This window comes from Xyrauchen texanus, chromosome 33 (genome assembly GCF_025860055.1).
Source record: "Xyrauchen texanus isolate HMW12.3.18 chromosome 33, RBS_HiC_50CHRs, whole genome shotgun sequence".
NCBI classification, from domain to species: domain Eukaryota; kingdom Metazoa; phylum Chordata; class Actinopteri; order Cypriniformes; family Catostomidae; genus Xyrauchen; species Xyrauchen texanus.
Genome location: NC_068308.1, coordinates 22,309,940 through 22,334,054, shown reverse-complemented (window position 1 = coordinate 22,334,054; position 24,115 = coordinate 22,309,940). Strand labels below are relative to the sequence as shown.

Below are 24,115 nucleotides of genomic sequence, written 5' to 3'. Positions count from 1 at the left end.
TACTATAAATCTCCTCTTTCACTTTCAGATGTGAAAGTGAAACTAAACAGGCACCACATGTGACTTTCAGATGTGAAAGTGGAGATTTATAGTAAAACAGGTCTTAATTATTGATCAGTTTATCACCCAGACTTATCATATTGCTTTTGAAGATATGGATTTAACCACTGGAGTCTTATGTATTACTTTTATTCTGCTTTTATAGACCTTCAGATGAACTATCCCTTAAAGACTTATATATGTCTTTTAGTAAGTCATATACTACTTTTATGATGCTTTTATGGGGCTTTTTTCCCTTCTTGGAGCTTGACAGCCCGATCCCTGTTCTTTTTTACTGTATGGAAGCATGCTTGAGCAGCTCGGACATTCTGATTAACTCCTCCTTTGGTGTTTCACTGAAGAACAAAAATCATACAGGTTCAAGGGAGGGAATGTTGTCTTGAAATTTTTTAAAGTAAACCTGTCAGACTTGAATGAATGTGAATCAGTTTGACTGATTATTTAATGAATGTTTGATGAGTTCCAACCTTACTCCAATACAGCAAGTATTACAGAATTCAATGTGAAAGTGGGAAACAAAATTAGTTGGAAGACTTTTGGATAATGAGAAAAAAAGTATTCTTTTCACTTGATGTTTGTTCAACGAATGTGTGTTTGATTATAGTTTATAATTTTGTTTAAAGGATTGATGTTTATATATGAATACATTAATTTAATGCATTGTGAGAAATTAAATGAGTCTGAAAAGTATTATTAGCACTGCATCATATTTTTTTTTTTTTTATCTTAACACGTGAAATTTGCTTTTTGCATCACACATTGTAAAACCTTCAAAGAGGAAACAGAAATTATGAGCACTAGAATTGTTTCTCGTCATCTTTCAATATTATGAAATAAACCAATAAAATCTGGTTATATATAAAAAAAAAAGAACCACAGTCCATGCAATGAGTTTATTATTGAGCAATCAGCTATAATGTACAAGGAATTTTCTTCTAAACAACTCGTTCACATTCACCCAATACTTTAAATACACAAGTATTGTGGTGCACAATAAACACTTCCCTTTCTGTAAAATACTCTAAAATTAGCTTGTTTTGATTTTAAATATTTTTCAAAGCTTTAGCTGGATAAAAAGTTATATAATGAATATACATTTAATGTAGTACCAAATGCAGTTGTATGCAAAACCTTTTCCTGACCTCAGTTTACATCTCATCCAGAAAAGCCAAATCAATTCCAACCCATACAAAATAATCATGTACAGTTTCTGTATGAAAATAGAAAAAGATATTACATGCCATATACGTTATATGCAAACATTTTATAAGATTTTGAAAAAAAAAAAAAAAACATTTACAACAAGAAACAATCAAGAAATAATTACAGCAATAATCTTATGCCAGTTTACAAAAAGTGTGATGAATGTATGTATTGTTATTACTATTATACACACTCACTCACACACACATACACACACACACACACACACACACACACACACACACACATAATGTAAAATATTTATGGCCTGTATCTATGTATGAATTTATTTAGTTTTATTATGCCTATGGCAAATGGCAATATTAACATGCTGCAGCAACATTATGGCATTTGTACAAAAAAATTATAATCATGTTCTGAGCAAATAGAAGCAATTACTTTTATGAACTTTTTGGCCGAGCCCACTATTTCCAGTCTTTGGATGTGCTAGTTACTCAGTGTTTACTTGGATTTATTTTTGTCCACTTTGGACTGGAGTTAGAAAACAATGTGATGGAAATATTTTGATCTCAATTTTATATAAAAAGAAACCAAACAATAACAAAAGTATACTATATCAGTGAGCTTTCAGAACTGAGATGGACTTTTTAAGAATAATGTAGATTGCTTCATACATTATTTGAAATAAAATGCATAAATACAAAACATAATACTTTCTGACATTTGTGCAACAAAAGGCACGCCGCACACCACGATAAAAAACTAATTCAATGCGAGAGTTATACAGGATATTAGACACATCAAACATTTTAAGATATGTTATATTAATAATGATTGTAAGCAAGCAAACAAATTCACAAGGTAAAATAGAAAATACTTCTTTGAATATATTTTTATATGTACAGTTTGTTGATAGTTTGATAAAAATAAATATAATTTTTTCTTTTTTGATTGCATTTTGTGGTGAGATAATGCATTCTCAGACTTCTACTCTGAAAAGCTCAAACTGAATATGTGATATAAAACACTTTGAGCATTAACTACTGAAAATGACTAAATAATTCACTGCAGTTAAGATTAAATTAGCCGGAGACCAATATTTCACACAAAATATCCTTTAATCTTTGTCTCTGTTCAGCTTTCTTCTTAGCTGCCTAATTTGGGTAAAATGTGTACTGTGTAAAAGTTGCCTATGCCATAATTTTCTTTAAAAAAAAAAATGACATGTATATATAATTATGTTGTATTGCAACTTTAACACATTTGACACAAATGGATTCTCCCAACTGTAAAACACACTGTATAATGCACACTTTCCTTCTAATTCTTCTTAAAAAAATAGTTAGCTCTGTGATTTAAAGCACAGTGTTATGTAACTGATCCAGCTGCTACCTCATCAGTCCAGTTCATTGCTTTGATACATCAAGGCCTCTCTTCTTTCTCTCATTGGTAATACTGCAGAAAATGATAAGTGCTTTAGTGTCTTTCTTGTCATTGTTTCTTAATGGCACAATGACACTGTGTTCTGTGTTCAACAGAACTCCATCATTTGCTGGTGCAGAATAACTTTAGAAAATGTGTTAGTCATAGATTGATTTGAAGCTACTTGTGACATTTACTTGATATACAATATACATTCATATCCGATTGATAGACAAGTTAGCCTGCCTAGTCATGAACAGCTCATAAAAGTTCAAATTAGTCTTAATGAGTGGCATGAAGTCCATCCACCTGCTTATGAACTTCTGTGAATGTAGTCTATGTCATCTCCAGTTATGTTTACGATGAGTTTTCCAGTAAAGTTACAGGGTTTGCTCTTACAGTGTTTAATTTCATACTCTCTCCACACGACTGGGGTCATATGCATCTGAGGACAAACACAAGATACATTAAAGATTCTGACACAGAACCAATGGAGAAGATGGATATATAACTATAATATGTCTACTAGAAAAACAGATCTCTAACCTTATTGACAAATCAAACAACATTTGTTTTACTTTATTAAACAGAAAATGAGTCTGCAAGGACTGTTTAGGTCTATATCTGGCTGATTTGTGATGGTAATGAGAATAATAAATCAGACCACGCTTCCCTCTTGTGGTGAACAAAACACATTACAGAGGATTATGGCTTATTACTGTGGCCTGGCAGCTCATAATGATAAAGCTATGTAATGGGAAAAAGAATTACTATTTCCACTGGCCAAACGTAACTTGATTGCCAAGCAAGACCTTATAATCATGAAGGTGACTTCTCTCAGGGCACTACATACAAGGTACTTTACACAATACATATAGAACATACAACAAAACCCTAATACTGAAAGCAGACAGTTTACATTTGTTCAGCAATTTCAAACTAAGGTATAGGTAGGCTGGCTAATTGTCAACTGAACTTAATACATTTATGTTTTAAATTTAAATTAACTATTAAGAAACACAGATATGAAGCTAAGATGTATCTACTCATTCATAAAGCTAACAATAAATACATAAAATATATAAATAAATGTAACTGGAACTGGTATTTAAAAAAAGAAAAAAGTCTACCCAGTTTGAATGTTAAATCCAATACCTTATATGCCTGATTATGTATTATCTTTTCCCTTTAATAATAAGTAGTAAAAAAAAGTACAGTAGTAGCATTCTATGTTACCAACTATGACAACATTTGCATATCCTTCTGAAGCACTACACTAAATGTTTCAACCCGTGATGAGCAAAAGTGTTAACTGTGGTTGCTTTAAATTGTTAAATTATACACCAAAATAGTGTATAGGGCTTCTGATTTTACTTGCTATTGTTCTTAGCTGTTTTAGGTAAAAGAATCATGTGCTGACCTGACATAGACAGATTATCATCATCCTCTATTGTAGACATTGTATTATCCATGAATCCTTGTGGCAGAGTGATCTCTCTCTTTGCTACCTTACCACTGCGGGGCTGTGGGATTGGAAGTGCCATAGACTTCAATTGCTGTCTTGATTGCTCTTGTATTAGCTCATCTGCTGACACTTTCTCTTCCTCCTGAACCTTTACTTCATCGTCATGTTGTGTATAACTGGCTATGTCATTGGTCTCTTTTTCTTCCACCACATTCTCAATGTATTGGTCCTTTTCCTCCAGTATTTTGTTCTCTTGAGCGGATTCTGTCAGTTCTTCTTCTCGATCTTCTTCTGAGCACCATTTTCCCTCTGTCTCTTTGGCCAAGGCAATCCTGGTCACAGTTCTTTCTAATGACTGAGAGTTTTCTTCCTTTGTATAGGCACTATACTCCAGAAATGCTTGATCATTTGTGGGTGAAGGGGGCAGAGGAGATGGGGAATATGCCTGGAAATTGTCCAGTGTTGCTTCTGTTACCTCAGCAATGACTCTCTCCTTCCTGTCTCCCCCAGCAACACTTAAAGCCAATTCCCCATCCTCTGCCAGTGGAAGCGACAAACACAAGTTACTTGGAGGAAACTCTGGGAGCTCCAATACAGAAGAGACTCTGTGGCTGTGTTTCTCTGCTCTAGGTAAATCTTCTCTAGACTCTGGATCCTCCTCAACGCTTATCTCTGTCTGTTCTGTCACATCTCCATAACTTTCCATGGACACATCTGGCACTTCCTCAGACTCTCTACTGACATTCTGTGTCTCCTTGTTTGAGCTCATCTCTTTGGTCTGCGTCATAAAGGATGAACCATCTGTGGTTTCCGAATTTCTTTCTTTACCATTCTCTTTACCATCACACTGATCGACAACCAAAGCTTCAACTGGTACAGCAATGCCAAGTATCCTGGCAGCCCTTTGTTCAATGGATTCATTCTCAGGGATGCCTTTAGCATACTGGACTTGGTACAGGTTACTAAGGTCTTCAGTCGGCATGCTGTTGGCCTTCTCTTGACTCAAAAGTGTCTCTAGGTGTTCATCTGCCAATGTCTTCTCATTACTCCATATCAGATAATCTGAATAAAAATAGTCATCATCATCCTCATAATTTGCTTTAAACCTACAATGGAGACTCTTGAGCACATGGATATGTGAGGTGCTTTCTCTCCCTGATTCCTTCAAGTTGAGGGCTTTGGAATTGAAGGAATTATTGTTGGTCAAGCTTTGAGTACATTCAGCAAACTCAGGGCTGTGCCTGCTCATATCTCCACTACTGTCTGATAATGTAATCTGTAAGGTCTCACACATCTCTGAATTATCTGAAGGGCTGGTTAACATAGGGGACTCTGGACTTAAGCATGTGGGTGATCCAGAGGTCACAGTGTCTGGAATGGCAGTATACACTGTTAAACCAACATCCCTAAGCAAGCACTCCTTTGGCACTGGGATATCCTGCCTATATGCCCCTGGATCGGTGTACCCCAGAACCTCAAAGTTTAAATAATTGTTGGATTTGGCCACAGGTGCCTCTTGTGTTTGGGTGTCCAGGTTTAACTTTGCCTGGGAAATTTGTATTCCTTTGTATTCTGGATGTTCCTTTATTCTGCCTCTGTTTCCTGAATCTGTGATTATATTTAAGTTATTTTGTCTAAGATGCATGTCTGTGACCTGCACTATATTTGACTGCATGTCCGTTTCCTTTTTCAAGTGAAGTGGCACAGGTTCCTGTCTTCTGTTGTTAAACTCTTTGCTAGTGTTGCTCAGTTCTAGAATATTGTTCATTGCGTCATCCAGCTCCTCTATGTTCTGATCAACTTTTGGACATTTGCCTGTCTGATCCTGAATCTCCTTATTGAAAGACTCAAGCTCCCCAATGGCATCCCATTTGCGTCTGTTCACTGGCTTTAATAAGAACTGCCCAAAAACTTCTTGGCCATCTGTTTGAGGTTTTGATGTAGTCCTTCTAGGCAAAGGCTGACAGTCTGGAGATGGTAGAGTTGAGGCTGACTGGGCAAGAGTGGGGCTCATTATACTTAAATTGCTGCAAGTTCTGGAAAATGCACTGTTGCTGGAAGGGTTGAGATCCTTTTGACCGACCATGGAATATCCATAGTTGGCACTGCAGTCGGTTTCATCTTCATTTTCTGTGGTTGTTTTAGGGAAGGGACTGTCACTTTTTGTCTGCATAAGTGCTCTCTGAGGATGGGTGTTTCTAAAGACTTCTTGAGAGCCTGTCTGAGTTTCCTGGTTCCTGTATTGATCTCCAGGCCAGGATCCTACATAGAACATTTCATTGTCTTGACTTGCATTCAGTGATTTAGCATCTACAATCTCTGTCTTCAAAGGGGAACTTCTATTGGATAAGGAGCTGCTGGACTGTATTTGTGTCTCCTTGCTTACTAGGGGCTTAGAAAGGCTTTGGTTTTCAGAATGTACCACTGGGTTTTCTACAGATATCACCATTGGAGAAGCCACTTTTTCATTGTTATTTGGGTCAGAGACACCCTTGTTTGCTTGCATATTAATAGGGACAGATACCAGGCAAAACATTGTCTCTTTCAGTTTCTTCTTAGAGTTTTTCTTATTCTCAGCCAAAGTTTTCGCCTCAAATTTCTTCACTTGCGTTACCGTCTCAATGAAATCCTGGTTTGAATTGGAATTCTGTTGCGTTGTCATCTGAAGAGCAATTGTATTACCGTGGTCAGATGGGTGCCTATTGCAGTTTTGGTCAGATGTTGTGTGGAAACGTTCTGTCTCCTTCAGAACTTCCTTGTGCATACTGTCCTCATTAATAGAGTCACTAATATTGCTTTTAATTGGTTCAGTGCGGTCAAAGGGTTTCTCTGTCACAGAAAAGGCACTGTCATTGGACTTCTCAGATATGAGGCTGACCGGAATCTCATTTCTGATGTTTCGGATTTTGTCTGCATCAGTCAGCGTGTTCCCATCCATTTCAGCTCCTGAAATGTGCCTGACGCGGGGGTCGTCAAAGGGAATGTACTGAACATTACCTATTCGTTCTTCACTGTAGCCTGGATATGCCTGTCTCCTGCAGGGCATACTTTTTCTTCCATCTCTGTAATGGTCTGGCCAAGCCATTCCTGTTTGCCTGATAAACCATTCATGCACCTCTGTCATGGCAGAGCCTTGAAAATATGGATCGCATCTATACTGGTGGTTACCCATTGAAATGGGATAAGTTCTGTGCCCTCCCTTAACTAAAGGCTGCCTCCTGTAGGAAGGGGGAGGGTTATACCCAGGGGGCTCTGCACCAGAGCCTCCAAGTTCTTGCACAAAATATTCATGCCTTGACAAGGGCAGAGGAGTCCTGTCTCTAGCACGAGGGGCAAGTTCCCCCACGAGCATCTCTATGCTCCCACGCATCTGCTGATGCGCTTCATAAGATGGTGGTCTGAGTGGTCGACTGAATCTGGGTTTTGATGGTGGAGCAGACTGTGCACCCGATCGGTCAGTCAACCTGTGCTCTCCATCAAGATGCCTTCCATGAGAGTCTCGCGTATGGTGGCCGTTCAATCTATAGCTTCCATAAGAATCCTGCACAGCAGTTGGTATGTTGAAGTACTGGAGGCTTTCTGATTGTAGGGCCATTCTGGGCAGTGACTGGGACTTGGTTTTTGTTCTAGGTGGAACAGCACCTTCTGCAGTTCGTGGCCTGCGTTGCTCCTGTCCCACTTCATTTTCAGATGGCTGACGGCTCATACTGGTCACAGGACGCCACTCCTCTGTTCCCAAACTCTGGTACTTCCTCTCAGCTGCAATTCTCCACTGGTGTAGAGCCATCTCTCTCTCCCTGGCACGTGCGCTCTCAGCCCTGCGCTGTTTCTCATGGTTATGTTCCTCTGTGCTCAAGGCAGATTCTGGTCTCCGTTGCATGCCTTCTGGCTTGTTGGGAAGCCCTCCTGCACTTCCACGTGGGTCCCTGAAGTCAGCATAATCCAGAAGCACACTGAAGTCCTGACCTCTTCTTCGCCAGTAGGACACATCATGCTCAGATCTAGGCTGAGAGTGTATTCCTCTGTTACTATCATAAAACCTGCAGACACACAGATGGAAGTAAATAAGTAGATGTCAAGTTTTATATTTCATTAGCCACACATGGGTGTCAGTAGGACTTCAGATTGTAGGATGTTTTTTTAGTTTTTTAACAATTATTCATTTCTTGATAGTAATGACAAATGTAAGAAATTGTAATTAGAAAATGTCCTGATTTTAAAACTTTAGGCATGACAAGAAGAAATTGTCTCACAACCAATTAATTCGATAACACATTCATGTTCAAATCCCACTATGCAGGCAGCATAGCAACATCCCACTGACACTTAACCAAGGGAGGAGTTTGCTTCATGTTGTCAGTGTGGCCAGCAAGCAGGAGACCTCCTGGGGCATCATAGATTGGGAGACATTAATAGTGCAAGCAAGCCAAGATAAATGAGCCTTTTCTCTAAAGTAGGAATTAACATGACTAGCTGTAATTTGGAGCAAACAGTTGAGTCAGCACTGAAGATCTTATTCTCTCATCTAATATCTTGGCAGCACAGAGCATATGATCTGCATGTTAAACAATCCTGACCTGCACTCATGGAAGGATAATCTGCAGTAACAGTCACAGTGGTGGAGCTGCTTCTTTTATTTGAACTGCTGAGTCTCAAAACATGTGACATGCAATTACTTGAAAGTGCAAAGAGGCACTATAGCTTGAAAGCATATAACTAATTATGTTAATTAAATTTGCAATAAAAATTTCAAACCTTAAATAGTTCCCTAAGTAATCAATAAATCAATCAATCAATCAATCACTAGTCTGTCTATATACAATTAATAAAAATAAAGTAATCTTATTCAAAACAAATCTCTGAAGCTGCTCTGTGACTATAGGGCTGGCAGAATGCAGATATGCACATTTATATTCATTATGTTTTATTAATAATGGTGTTATATAAGAGATTGTTAGAAGGGATGGAATATTGCTCTGACAAAGGGCTCATGGGACATGTAGTTTACTGCTGACTCTGCCTGCAAAACAGAGCATGCTCAATAGGGGGTGCTGCGGCTTTCCCACAACAGTACTGATTATGGCACTGTGGTCCCGAGTGACATGAGATAAGATAAAAACTGCACTGCAAAATTTTCTAAACAGTTAATGAGTTCATTGGCTACTGGGAGAGGGGGCATATGGAAGGAAAGGGAGCAGGCAGTCAAGTGAGAGTAGGAAACAGAAACATGAAAGTATTGGAAGTACAGAGATTTTAGAAGAGATCAAGATGAAAGAGAGAGAGAGAACGAGAGAAGGAAAGGGGAGGGGGAGGAATAAACAAAAAAAGAGAAAATTGTGATCTTGTCCTGTTGTGAAGAGTAAGCCCTTGATAGCTCCTTCCTTTACATAACACTCTTCGTCATGCATGACAGCTTAAAGCTCAGATCAAATGGATGAAAGGGGAAATAAAAGATTGTGTGTGTGGGACAGAGAGAGAGGTAATGCAGGAAGAGGACATCAAAAACAACAAATCAGCACAACTCACCAACTGTTTGTTGTCAGGCTGTCTTCTGGCAAACGTCCATCTCCTAGGTTACCGTTGTCCACGTCTTGTGTTCTCTGCTTCCTGACCTGGTTCTCGGTGTCACAGGGGAATCCCCTGGCAGAAGTCTGTCTGATACCTCCTCCGCCAGCACTGCTGTAAACACGGTCCCCCTCATAGCCATTCACGTCGCTGTGTCCTTTCCGCTTCTCACCGATTTCACACCGACTGTCGCTTCGTGTCGGCAGACATTTCTCATAGGTTGCTGCGGTGTGGGGGGAAGAGTGTGACACAGGGACGTTGTTGCTGTTTTTTTGTGTGACTTTGTATCCATGAGAGATGAGAAGGTCTTCCACACTGTACATGGCTAAGCCGTGTAGCGTTTGTTGGTGTTTGTGTGTGGTGTGTCAAATTAATTTCAGTCCTAGTCCAGATGAGGCAAGATCATGAACAGCTGCACAGGAGAAGCCATCACTGTGAGTAACGAGAAAATGGAACAGCAGTGGGGGGATATAGAGAAATAGGTGAAGTTAAAATGATTCTCTCTCAGTATGTTTATCATAAAATGATAGCCCCCAAATCAGAGGGTCAGCCAAAACAAAACTGCCCTATCTTACCACAAGAGATGCAATTAATATGGCTTTTTGTCTGTCTACTGACCCAGTCTTCTCTTCCCCCATCTACCCCCCTTTAACCAACTTTCCTCTTTTCTCTATCCAGAATGGAAAATCTATCTAGATCACTGACTATCTCACTGCCAAAAACTTCCTAGGTGTGTAATGTTAACAAAATCTCGAGCCCCAAATGTGACTTCAGTGAACAAATGGTAGTTATAGATAGTTTAATAAGAGTTTTTTGGTAATCAGATGACAATTACAAATCTCGATTGAAAATGCAATCCTGAACAAAAAGGTTTGTCTTAATATTTTAATCTGTGATAATTTAGCCATATTGGTCCCAAGAAGTGAGTTAAATCTGAAACAACTTTGCAGATGTTGTTAATTAGAAAATTGTTTCATCGAGTAAAGAGTGAGCAAGTTTATATGCATAATCTTAAACTGTTTATGCGTAATAAATCTACAACATGTAAAGGAATGTAAACACCTTTAATGGGTTTCCTTTTTGGGGGTCAAAAATGGTTTAAGCAAAAATAAATCAGTACAAATAGATTGTTGCCCATTACCCTGAATTTTGAGTTGCATGTGAACTCCTTTACCTGTGTTCTTTACCATCTTATCCAATGTGTTGTGCACATGCCTGTTTAACATCTAAATAAGAGAATAACCCGATGATTTTCTAAAAGTGCTAAAAGTTTCTATTAATGGCAGGATTAGAGTGTAGTTTAAGGTTGGTCTATTGCCATTATACTGTAATTACCTTAATATAAAAACAATATACTGTAAGTCTACGGCATGTCCTCATTTAGATAGCTAAGCTATAGCTAAGTAAACAAAGTTAAGTATTAAAATGAATGTGTGTATAGTATGAATTGGGTCTCCACCCCTGTGCTACCTGAACCAAAATCCATATTAAAACAATTCTAATTTGGAGAATGATGAAACCTAATCTCATGAAATCAGCTTTATATGTGAACATTCAACAGATTAAGAGTTTTTGGCAAACTGGTATGGACAAGACAAGGCATCCAAAACAAAACTTGCCTTGAAAAGGCAGAAATGGTACAAAAGAAGGTCTAAGCAAGACTGCGGAACAAGAGGCTGCCTAACATGCCCTGAACACAAATACACACTCAGAGAGCGAGCGAGAGAGAGAGAGAGAGAGAGAGAGAGATATTGAGGGAAAACAACACTGTCTACAATCTCCCACCATTAGAAGGATTATTGTTATTTTCTTGATCTGCTGAGGGTGAAGTCCAAATGGAAGCTTAGAGTTCCACAACACCTGAATGTTCTCTCACTCCTGCCTGCTGCCTGTATCTTCCAAAAACAAGCTAAAGGACAATCTTTTTGTGAATAAAATACAAGGGGTATTTACACTTCATACCTTTTAGTGATTGGATTGCTATCTGATTAGGTATGCATATTATATTTACACATGGCTACTTTAACCTTGTGTGACCCCGCATACACATGTGTGGACCTAGTATTTTGGCTTCGCTATACGCACACATTTGTGAGTCCCATAGCAAACGCAACAACATTCAAAAGCTAAGACTCCTAGACATGGTCCATTGAGACGTTAAATGGCAAAGAACTGTCTGTCTGGTAATAACACAGCAGAGGTTTTAGCAATGACAAACTGCCTGCTACAGAGCATGAGTAAAATTCATAAAATTGGTGATCCATGAGATAAACTACTTTTCTTTTTTTATTAATGGCCTGCTTTTATGGCCAACACATGTCAAAGGCTAAAAATAAACCAAATCACAAGCAGATTAGTGATGTCATGAGGCTGATTTTAGCCTAAACTTTACAATAACAGTGAATCATTTGATTCCACTCAGATACTTTGATTCCCTTTTCCAACAATAAACACTGATGATTTTAAATGATGATGATAAACTTTTATCCATTCATTTCCTGTTAATTCCATTATTTGCAGCTAAACATGAAGATAAAACCTTTTAAAGACAGTGAGCCTCTTACCTCAGAGGAGACCACTGAACTCGCTTCCTCTATCGACTTTAAGGTATGTCTGTGGAGCCAGCACTGCCTTCCCTCATAAAGGAATCACACATTTTTAGATCTGACCCGCCTTCACACCCCCACTCACCAGCAGGCCTGCAGAGTCCAGAGCTTCCGCCATGACAGTTTGGTGTCAAATCTGTATTCTTAGACTAAGTGAGATATGTTGTGTGTGTTTGTGAAAGAAAAGACAGAGAGAGAGAAACACTAATAAAAGCAGTACATTTTCACCCAACATTAGATAATGTGTGTGTGTGTGTGTGTGTGTGTGTGTGTTTTCTAAAATTTAAGGTATTTTGGATACATTCTGATTAAGGTGTATGCCAAGATTAAAGTCAACATGAAATGCCTTTTGCAACTTTTTTTTTTGTTATTAACATTTTTTATTGATTCCATCACAAGACAGATAAACACAACATAAAATACGGAATTGATTATATAAATTGAACCCCTCGCCCCGAACATTCTCCCACCACCCAACACAAACACGTACTACAGTGGCCACTTACTATTATAATGCTATTTGCAGCATTTAAGAGTTAAGGAAAAAATGTAGGGCATATTTTATTTTTATCCATTGGGAATTGATTGGATCTTGAAAAGTGACCATTATTTACCAGAATGAAGCTAGGTGGTTGGAGAGGAGGGGTTGAATAATTAAGAGGAATTTGAGACATTACTTGAAAAGGAAAGTTATTCAAAAGGGGATTTTGATAAAAAACAATTGCAAAGACAATTAGGAATCACATGCAGAAAGGTCATGCCCATTTAAACTGAGGTGGCACATGCCCTTCAGATTTTTTGAGCCAAGTGGATTTTGAATGCCAAAAAAACTAAATACATTTTCATAATTAAGTTGAATGATTATTGTAGTTCATTCATGACAACTCTCTGAAAAATGTTGCATGTTAATGATGGTATGACATATTACTTGCCGGTCAAGATATCCTATGCTGCTGCAGAGCAAGTACGGAGACTTGGTACTAGGGCTGAACTAGTAACACAAATAAAATTTTAATTGCGAAATGACCCAGTGCGTTTTTCAAACCATTTCAAACCCAAAAAGGGCTAAGAATAAATTAAATAAATAAATAGTCTCAACAAGCTGCCCGCTGTGCTGCGCCTATGTGCACGGCTGTTTTGTCTGTAGTGCTTTCTTAAAGACATGTAAACTGGATCATTGCATTACACAACTGGTTTCAGAGTGGTTCTGTGCGCCATACACACAAAATATATCTACAGTATTTGGTGCCCTGAGTAACAGATGTGCTCTGAGTTCATTTAGGTGTGCTAACGTGCACTGCATGAGTGCATTATTTAAAGGGGACCTATTATGCAAAATTCACTTTTACATGGTGTTTGTACATAAATTTGAGTCTGCAGTGTGTGTACACAACCACCCAAAGATTTTAAAAGTCCACCTACTCCTCTTTCTTATATTTCTATTAATCAAAAACAGTGTGTTAAAATGAATGGTATTCGTTTCTGCTCTAAAGTGACGTCACCTTAGAGCAGGCCTCGCCCACGACTGGTGACGGACTCCACCCTATTATCATAGATCCTCCAGCCCGCCATTTTTTTCCGTGCTGAAGAAGAGTAAGAAGAATGATGTCTCAGCTTCGTAAGCGTCACAAGTGTTCTGTTGTTGGCTGTAAAAGTGAACACTAAGACTAAAACGGCGCTATATAAGTGCAGACCATTTACCATCAACCCACTTTCACGTTGCTTGAAATTCATATGACTAACACATCTTATACTGAAATAAATAGATTTTTTTCTATGTTTTATCTCTTCGAGGTATCAAGTGAGCCTGGACTGCCATTGGTGCCACCTAAAAATAAAATAGGTGCATGATGCCCCCTGATAATAAGCACCAATGAAGACCAGGGACGTATGTTGAGAAAATAATGGTGAATTTTTATTTCATGTTGATAAACCTGAAAATGTCAGAAACACTACAGAAAGTGAAAGAACAACTGTATTGAGTTAACAACATATAATGATAAATTGCCTCATGACTAATGGCTCCTCAAAAATCACCTAATAAGTGCCACATATACATGCCAGTAATGACAGACAGAATTAAGCCAGAAACCACAGCCATTGTACTATGACATGTAAATCATCTTATTCACTTCATGTTGAATGTAAATAAGATTGTAAGCGGAGTGTCTATGGGTAACAAAAAATACTGTATGTTCAACAAACAACACACTGCTCTCACTGACCAATAAAAGTTATTTCAGAGTCACACCCAGTTAATGTTCTGTCCATTCCATGTAACTCCTACACTGTCCCTTAAGAGAATGTTCACATTTGGACAACAGTGTCGTCATCGTAAAAACTGTGAAATCAACGCAGTTGACCTCTACTTCCTGAGGATATGCATGCTTCATGGGAAAGCCAGTGGCAAAGTAAGAGGGGTTAAATAAGCCTGACAGTCAAACACTGATACTAAGAGGAAAGAGATGAAGCCAAAACAGAAGGAAAATGCTTAACCAAGCTGGATATCAGGCTGCCTTGAATATCTCCATTGTCTCACTCATAACTCTAAGCCTTGGCAGAGTTATAGTCCTTCAACTGAATTTTACTTCAGTTGGGTTCTAAACAAGTATAATGTACTGGTAACTCTACTGAATCTGCCCATTATCCCTGTTCCACCTTTTAATATATCTGTCTTAACCTTGTGCGACCCCGGGTACACATGCGTGGATGTTGTATTTTGTCTTTGATATACATAATGCATAATTTCAATGAATTTAAACTGACTGATCTCAAAATGAAAAATGTTGCTTAGGAGGCTTTTTATGCAGTTAGGATGAAAATAAGGTGCATTTCAAACTAGTCAACACACTCTCACGGTGGAATCATCCGGATAAGTACGACTCTGTATGATATCGTGCAACTGCACTCGTTTGAATTCCTACGACTTTCACTACAGCTAATGACGTCGCTGGACATAGTTTCCTTCTAATATGTGACAACTACTTGCTTCTGTCACACACAACAGCTTCCTATCATGTTTACACACACTACTGATTGGTTAAGTTTAGATAAGGGGTTTGGGTAAGGGCATAATATTAATAAGTATTGTCCTTAACGCCTCGTGCACGGAACTCGCGTTTACTTCAGCATTAGACATCTGGGAATTTGCTTGTGATGAAGTCATACGAGTTTATGCGAATAACACTATGCAAGACCATATGAAATAGCCAACTCCTAAATTATGTCCACATTTTCATGAGATCAGGTTGGACCAGTGCAGACAGACAGTACACTCGAAGTTAAGTCATTCATTTGAGAGCAAGGGAGCATCCTATAGCTCTCTATTCAGCTAAGTGCATTCAATACAAACTTCTTATTAAAATTTCAGTTTCAGTCTGCAGATGATGTTTGGACCACTCAACGTGTTTGGCAGACATGGGATAATGGTTATCAGTACATAGATTCAGAATTTATAATGTATAATTATATTTTAAAATGGTTGGCAGTGATTGGATGATGCTGGACATTACTTTGAATAATAATTATTTATGCAATTTTTGATGTAATGTCTGTAACGTCTCAAAAACATGAATAACCAACACTCCTGGACACATGATAAACAATTTTGATTTGAAAAAATAACATGTAATAACAATACAATAACAATCTATAACATGGTATTATTAAAAATGTCACAACATAGTCCCGCTGTCCATGTTGCCATCAATATTTAGGAAAACTGTTTTCTCTAGAATTTTAGTTTGTTGCATGTTTATTAGGTGCTACTAGTTACAAATCAAAATGGGAAAAGGAAACTGCACACAGCAATCATGCTTGGGACCCAAACTGATTTTGTCTATGTTTAATATGTCTTCCTCGTATCCCTGCTTACTATGTAAAGTCAACTATAAGAAAGCCATTTGTTAGTTGATTTGACCTAAAAGTGTAAGCAATGTGGCTATGTAGTGCTACTGAAACATTACTCTGTCTGTTTGAGTTGCCCATCCAACCAGACACAACAGGACTATCTGCTTGTACAACCAATGGAAGATGGGGTGTATTTTCTGTAATCTGTTTGAAAACAGTGATTATTTGTACAATTCTGTACAATGCATTACACAGCTTTAAGGCCTCATGTAGGCTGTTGGATATGTTTCAGTGGCCTCCCTTCTCTGCTTAACAAACTACATGTTTGAAAATACATGCTAACTTAATGCCATTTTTACCATGTGCTCTGAAATCACAAGAAAATTAACTGACATGTTAATACCCATGTTTGTGACTAAGCCTCATAGTTTACATTTACATTTAATTATTTACAGTAAAAGATGCTTTTATCAACAGAAACTTGCAGATGAGGAAAAACACATGCAATTTATTATACAGTAACCAACAATATTAACAGTACTGTAAAACTGAATTTCAAGAGTAAACTCGAGCAACAGAAAATCTAGAGCAGAAGTGTAAAAGGAGGAAGGAAGAGTAGATTTTTTTTCCTCTAAATAAATTAATAGTAAGTCCCTTTATGCTTCTAGATGAATTAAGTGGTATTTGAAGAAGTAGGCAACAGTTGTAAGTTGTTTTTTAAAGATTGTGTTATAGTTGTATTAACAGTTTAATTACCAATGCCTCTCTTTTTACAAGTAGGTCTAATCTGCATCTTTTCTGGAATAAACTTAAGCTAGCTCCTAAAGATACCATTGTTTTGTTTGAGCTGTGGCCATGGAGATGACCATTTTGCTTTCTTTGAAAAGCGGGGTTTCGAACAATAGACTACAAGTACGGTGTCGCTGGCGCCACTAAAGAAATGCTTTCAGAGTCTGGTAATTCAATTGGCAGCAGCACCAGAGCATCATCAAAGCAGGAAGTAATGTTTTTCCATGCTGTGATCTAACTACAGTAGCAACCCTACAATTCACAGTTCACCATGTGTTCCACAAACCTAGATATCATTTATTTTTCATTACACACAATCCTCAATCATTTCATAATTTAACAAATATTACTGAGCTTATTAAACAATAAACTTTAGCATCTTTAGCACCGGGGCATCTTGATCTATATACCATCTCTATCCTAAAGAGATTAAATTTGAAGTTGTGGCGGTTGTACACTACCGGTCAAAAGTTTTGAAACACTTACTCATCCTTTATTATAATTTTTTTTTTTTTTTTTTTACATTTTAGATAGTAAAGTCATCAAAACTATGGAATAACATAAATGCAACTATGGGAATGATGTTGTGACTAAACAAAATCCCAAATAAATCAAAACTGTGATATATTTTAGCATCTTCAAAATAGTCACCCTTTGCCTAGAATTTGCAGACATGTACTCTTGACATTTTCTCAACCAACTTCTTGAGTTCCCATCTATGTTGGGCAATTATTGGCTTCTTTTCTTTATTATTTTGTCTGAGTCATCAATTTCAAAAACTTGTTTTCATTTATTACATTTTAGTTTTATAATGAAATAATATGGTGGCACAAATATATTTTTGTCTACAAAACAAATTTCAAACATTTAAGCAAACACCTTCAGATCAAAAGATTTTTAAGATCATGAGTAACACATTTCAGTCAAATGTTTCAAAACTTTTGACCAGTAGTGTATGTATATCAATGCTTAAAATGTACTTTCAAGGTCAACTGCAGCACTGTGCATGAGATAGAAATGTAGTCATTTAAACCAATCCAGAATGGTAAGACACGATTGGCCAATGGAACATATCAATTTATACAGTATAATTTATACAGTATACAATGTATTATTATACAAGCCTATGGCATTCATGATTTGTACACACAATCTTCTTGTTTATGAAAGGAAGCCGAAAAGGCCTTGACCAAGATCCTTAAAAATCTGTTCCAACAATAGGATATTATAACAATATATCTGAGAGGAAAAGCAATGGGTTAGGCTTTACAGCAGGTTCAAGGATTTCATCATGGTTAACATCAACTAATGTGAGCCTATAAAAAGCAACAACCAAACAGTCTGACTTATTTGAGGGCTTAACATTGATGAATATAACTTATTCACAACAGGCCATTTTTAAGATAACCAGCATGGTTGTACATAATTATTACAAAGAGACTTGGCTTACCAAGAGTTGACAGCGACAAAGTTTATCAGTTAAAAACACTCTGATCAAAGGACTTACACACATAAGCATTCTGCTAATTACTCTCTTATCCTGCAAAGGAATATGACCTCAAATGAAGGGAAAGAAAGCTTATCATTTCAACAAACAGCACTTTTGCATTAAAGAGGACAGACAGGAAAAGAAACCTTGGTGATCAAAGACTATCAGTGAAAGTACAAACATCCAGCAGCTTTCAAAATGTGCAGCTAATGAAATAAAAAAATAAGTTTTTCCTAGTTCATGTTAAATTTAGTATTAAAAAATAAATAGTGACGAAACATAAAATTTAATAGCCAAGGTACTACATAGTGCTACTTCTGCCCGTACCCTTCATACATTAAACAGGACATTAAAGCAGGTTGCTGTTTTCATCAGAGGGAAAATGCTGACCAGTGATCCTTATCAGTTCCTATCCCTCCCCTGAGCTTAATCACCTCGGGCTAATGCATTTGACCGGAGGAATCCATACAGGAGCATACAGTATAGGAAAGTGCAGCAGTCCATCTGTTTTCCATATGAGTTTAAGGCCTCTAATGTATGACTTCATCATACGCAAGGCCTATATACCAATACTATCCCCTGCATCTCTTTTAATTACCATTAGGCCACTATTTCACTGCACTGTTTCATCCACAGATGGTTGCATTTTGCTTGTGAAATGTTTATCACAACCGAAATACTTCTGATCTAAAAGCAGTTGAACTGTTGGCCCACCATCTTTCTTTACTATGCAATATATAAGGAATTTGTGGGGCGAAAGCATGTTTTTAACATTTTATTGCACACAAACATCTATCAACCCTTACAACGTAGTCAAACTATTGTCATTAGGTCAAGTCGTTTAGTAATTTATCAAGCTTATAGTTGTGATACATTGTAGTTTTGAGGCAAAGTTTTATAAAGATATATAAAGGGATAGTTAGCCTAAAATATAAAAATATTTATTTATCTGTCATCATTTATTCATCTGGAAGTTGTTCCAAACCAGTAGGAATTTATTTTGTCTTTGGATCAAAAAAGGAGTTGTTAGACAGAATGCTAGCCATTCACTTTCTTTGCATCGTTTTTCCATACAATGAAAGTCAATAGCGATATCCTATTGTTTTCCATGGAGAACAGAAAGTTACAGGTTTGGAACAGCATCTGGGAGTGTAGATGATGACAGAATATTCATTTTTGGGCAAACTATCCCTTTAAGCAATATCACATGGGCATGGGTGTTTATGTATGGAATATAGGCTATACATTGCTGTTATTCAACTGTGCACAACAAGGTTGCAAATTAATATTGAGTAACTTACATTTCAGAATTATTTTGACCAGTTATTCTATATATTTTTGTCACTGACAGACAGTGAAAGCTTGTATGGAACATAGACAAGCGGAGTGGTCCAATCAGTGAAATGTCCCAGTGCTGTTTTAAAAAAATATCGGCACTCTTGTCTAATCAAATTAGAGGACTGGAAACGAAACTACGGGTGTATAAATTCCACAAATCTTCTTGTTCCTTTTCTACATTTCATTTCTTCTCATACTCTGTAGGCAAAATTTACACTGGCTTTTATGTTTTGTTACAATGAATGAGCCATAAACAAATATTTTTTGTGAAATAAATTAGATTACATTCCTGATCCGAATGGGAACCTGTCAAATGAATATACCAAACACTACAAACAAGGAGGAGACTTTGAGAAAACATTTTCTAAGCCAGATGTTTTCTAAATGAGGCAACTCTGTTTGTTCATCTCTATTGTGGAGGACTTGCGCCCCCATGTATGTCTACTAAAGAAACTACACTATAAATATCCTACTGTAAAAAGTCCCATTGAAACTCCACTGAAATGACTGTATCTAATAAAACTATTCTCATTCACTGTACTGTTTTTAGATACTTGATAAAAACAATGTCATCAGCAATGAACAGCCCTCACCACTTAATTCATTAAAAATTAACTTTGTGACCAACTGCATGTGTACACCAGCAGTATCAGCACATTTCCACATTTCCAGGAAACAGACTAGAGCTTTTTCTCCACGTACTACTAGATAAGTGATGCTCTGTGATTCAGCGCTCTTCAGTGATGAAGTAATGGGGGACTGAGCCCTTAATGCTACTTGTTGTACAAAACAAGCCCAGATGGAAATTGTGACAGAAATCAAGTATATTTCAGTCTATGTAAGACACATTTTAATTACCACAGAAGCACGCCAATCCTTAACTATCACCACAATGCAGAATGTTTTTTCTACAAGCACTTTTCATGTGGAGTTCAAAGCGGCACTTGACGCTGATGCCCTGATGTGAATCATGAACACGGTTTCACAATTGCTGTAATAAAGTGGACAGCCACAATCGATCGGCAGATTCATATTGTAAAGGATGAGAGTATAAGAGATTTAATGCCCATTGCAATGAATATGCCACCAATGGGGAGACTAGTTCTTTCAATAAGTCAAACTCCCAATTAGATTTTGGGAAACTTTAAAGTTTCTTGAATTGGTGTGCTTTTAATGCATTTCTATCTTTATACTGTGGAAGGCTTTGTTTGGAAAATGTTAGTAAAGCATTATATTGTTACATATTGTTTTGTTTTCTTCCCTAAGAAGTAATAAATGCAGTAAATAATGATCACTGCATTTGACAGGAAAAGAAGTATAGTAAAATCCATATTTCTGCAATTTCAAAATCTATGTTTAATCCTGATTAACTATGAAACACGATGAGATTAATCACTTTAAAAATGTGCAATCAACTGAGAGCACTAATATATATATATATATATATATATATATATATATATAATATATATATAGATAGATAGATAGATAGATAGATAGATAGATAGATAGATAGATAGATAGATAGATAGATAGATAGATAGATAGATATACACATTTCAAGTCAGAAGTTTACTCACACTTGGGATGAAGTCATTAAAACACAATTTTTAACCACTCCACAGATTTCATATTAGCAAACTATACAGTAGTTTTGGCAAGTTGTTTAGGGCATCTACTTTGTGCAGGACATGAGTAATTTTTACCAACAATTGTTTACAGACAGATTGTTTCACTTTTAATTGACTATATCACAATTCCAGTGGGTCAGAAGTTAACATACACTAAGTTAACTGTGCCTTTAAGAAGCTTGGAAAATTCCAGAATATTATATCAAGTTTTTAGACAATTAGCTTCTGATAGGAGGTGTACTAAATTGGAGGTGTGCCTGTGGATGTATTTTAAGGCCTACCTTCAAACTTAGTGCCTCTTTACTTGACATCATGGGAAAATCAAAAGATATCAGCCAAAACCTCCACAAGTCTGGTTAATCCTTGGGAGCAAATTCCAAATGCCTAAAGGTACCACATTCATCAGTACAAACAATAGTATGCAATTATAAGCACCATGGGACCACGCAGCCAACATATCACAAAGAGATGAATGTAGTTTGGTGCGAAAAGTGCAAATCAATCCCAGAACAACAGCAAAAGACCTTGTGAAGATGCTGGAGGATACAGGTAGACAAGTATCTATATCCACAGTAAAACGAGTCCTATATCAACATAACATGAAAACTAATGCTCCAAAACCACCATAAAAAAGCGCGACAACAGTTTGCAAGTGCACACGGGGACAAAGATCTTACTTTTGGAGAAATGTCCTCTGGTCTGACGAAACCAAAATGTAACTGTTTGGCCATAATGACAATTGTTATGTTTGAAGGAAAAAATGGGCCAGGCTTGCAAGCCGAAGAACACCAGGAAGAGCAATCAAGGAAGAGTAATCATTTATGTTAATCTGCCAAGCAGGCTGATGGCAATGATCTCAAAATATCTAATTATTAACTGATTTACAGCCTGGCCGATCAGACAATCATTCATATTGGGAAATTTGACTCTCATTCCACTTCAGTATTCTCATATGATCCGTTTGACCTCAGTTTGACCTATTCACAATTTCCTATTAGAGACCATTTGTTTTGTTTCCTCACCTTTCTCCAACAGCTTTAAAGTCTATAGCTGTATATAACCAGTGCACCCTTTTTTTGGGTCTTTGAAAACAATTTCTCTTGCCACAAAATTTATTTTCTTTTCCTAACAAAGATCTGTGAGCCACATGAGGACAGACAGACATGCTTATTTAGTATGTAACAGCCATCAACCTTGGCAGTGAATTGCATGTTATGCTTGAGAAATGCGATACATAGTTTCACCCTGATCACAAAACATCATTTCACATAAGGGCTCATTCTAAACCACACTTTATTGGACTCCTTTGCTCTCCAGCCATCTACACAAGTCAAGGTCAAAAATGGTTAACGGACCACTAAACGCAACCTCCCTTTTGAACAGTACAGTAGATTCCCAATTGAGTTGAGTGGCCATCCGGCGCAAATTTGTTGACCTCGCACCTCCCTGTTAGCATCCCGCGAGTTTGACACACAGGTCGCTTCCTCTTGCACGTGAGACACTTGCCCTTTGAAGTTGTTAAACTAACCAGCCAGTGTCAACACAACAGGAGGCTGTGTTTTTTTTTCCGGACAGTTGAACGACAAATGCGGACACGCCAATAGAAGCTGCCTGATGTCCATTCATATTTAAACATATTTTTGCTTTAGAAATTTTGATTGCACGCGACAGCAAAATACAGTAGGCTACGTAAGTCGCGCGCGTGGAAAGCCAGAAACATACAAACCCACCGGTGGCTTTCGAAAGGCTAAATATTGTTTACAATATTTTTTAAAGAAAGGCTACGTTCTAAGAGGGTTTAGCTGTGGCTTTAAGCACTTTTTAAATAGTACATCGGCATCACGTCAACACATAACTTGACATTAAAGTTGTAATTGTATGTTATGTGACGGATAAACGATTCACTGCACTATAAAATCTGCTCAGTTCACCCTTTACCTCGCGTATGTAGCACACGCATCTTGCGCACTGCGCCCGACCCCTAAGCACAGAATTTATGGAGAAGCGGCAAGCTGTCTGACTTCTGGAGGATTTTTCTTTTCCACAACGGAAAAAGCAACACATTAGCTTCGTGTCGTGCAATTCATATCAGACCAAAATCTCAGTCCGATGGTAGTGGCCAATTATTCCGTGATAGATGTCAGGACATCCGGGACGATTGATTCGTGAGCTAAATGTGATTATGGAGACAGTTATCTCGCATGTTTACCCATATATGACGCTTCGTTCCCCGCCTGTATTCAACGGGTCAATGTTACTAACGTCAGCAGCTGAAACGGCGTTAAAATCTGCTGGTTCTAAAGCCAAACAAATGAGCCCGTTTGTAGATTTATGTTGATATATTTCAGTAAAATGTAATGTTTTTCAACACGTACCTGAGATGTGCTCTTTTTGAGGTCCCACGGCAGCATGATTAGTTCCTCGTGTAGAGCGTTGAATCCGGTCTATGCTGAGCATTTCTGAGGTTGTGCAGAAGAGAGGGAGAAAATTGAGCTCAAAATGTGTCTTGTGTGGGTCTGGTGGCGAGGGGAATGGTTCCTCCCAGCGTGTGGGTAAACTTTTACCGAAACACACCCCAACCCATCCCACTATTACACAAACGTTTCACACTTATTCGACATCATGCATATGATCTTTGATTATTGCAACTGCAACCGTTAATTAACTATTAAGGTATATACATATCAACTAACATCTATAGTTCATTACTTTTTTGTGATATCTAGGGAGTATTTAA

At 37.5% G+C, this 24,115-nt stretch overlaps 1 protein-coding gene across 4 annotated transcripts; it reads right to left on the bottom strand.

Moving 5' to 3' along the window:
- Window positions 1–1,434: 1,434 nt before the first annotated feature.
- Window positions 1,435–23,888, bottom strand: LOC127626507 (junctional cadherin 5-associated protein-like). 4 transcript variants are annotated; one of them, XR_007968463.1, is made up of 6 exons: window positions 23,754–23,888; window positions 12,241–12,431; window positions 9,638–10,108; window positions 4,067–8,151; window positions 2,956–3,091; window positions 1,435–2,679 (listed from the first exon to the last, which is right to left on the bottom strand). XR_007968463.1 is itself a non-coding variant. In XM_052102327.1 (5 exons), the coding sequence occupies exons 3-5, from the start codon at window positions 9,997–9,999 to the stop codon at window positions 3,057–3,059; spliced, it is 4,482 nt and encodes a 1,493-aa protein (XP_051958287.1). In that variant the 5' UTR covers window positions 10,000–10,108; window positions 12,241–12,431; window positions 23,754–23,888; the 3' UTR covers window positions 1,435–3,056. The 4 variants fall into 4 exon arrangements, 3 of the variants coding, with proteins under 3 accessions (XP_051958287.1, XP_051958290.1, XP_051958288.1); XM_052102327.1 differs by having other exon boundaries at window positions 1,435–3,091; XM_052102330.1 differs by lacking the exon at window positions 12,241–12,431 and having other exon boundaries at window positions 1,435–3,091; window positions 23,754–23,887.
- Window positions 23,889–24,115: the final 227 nt, after the last annotated feature.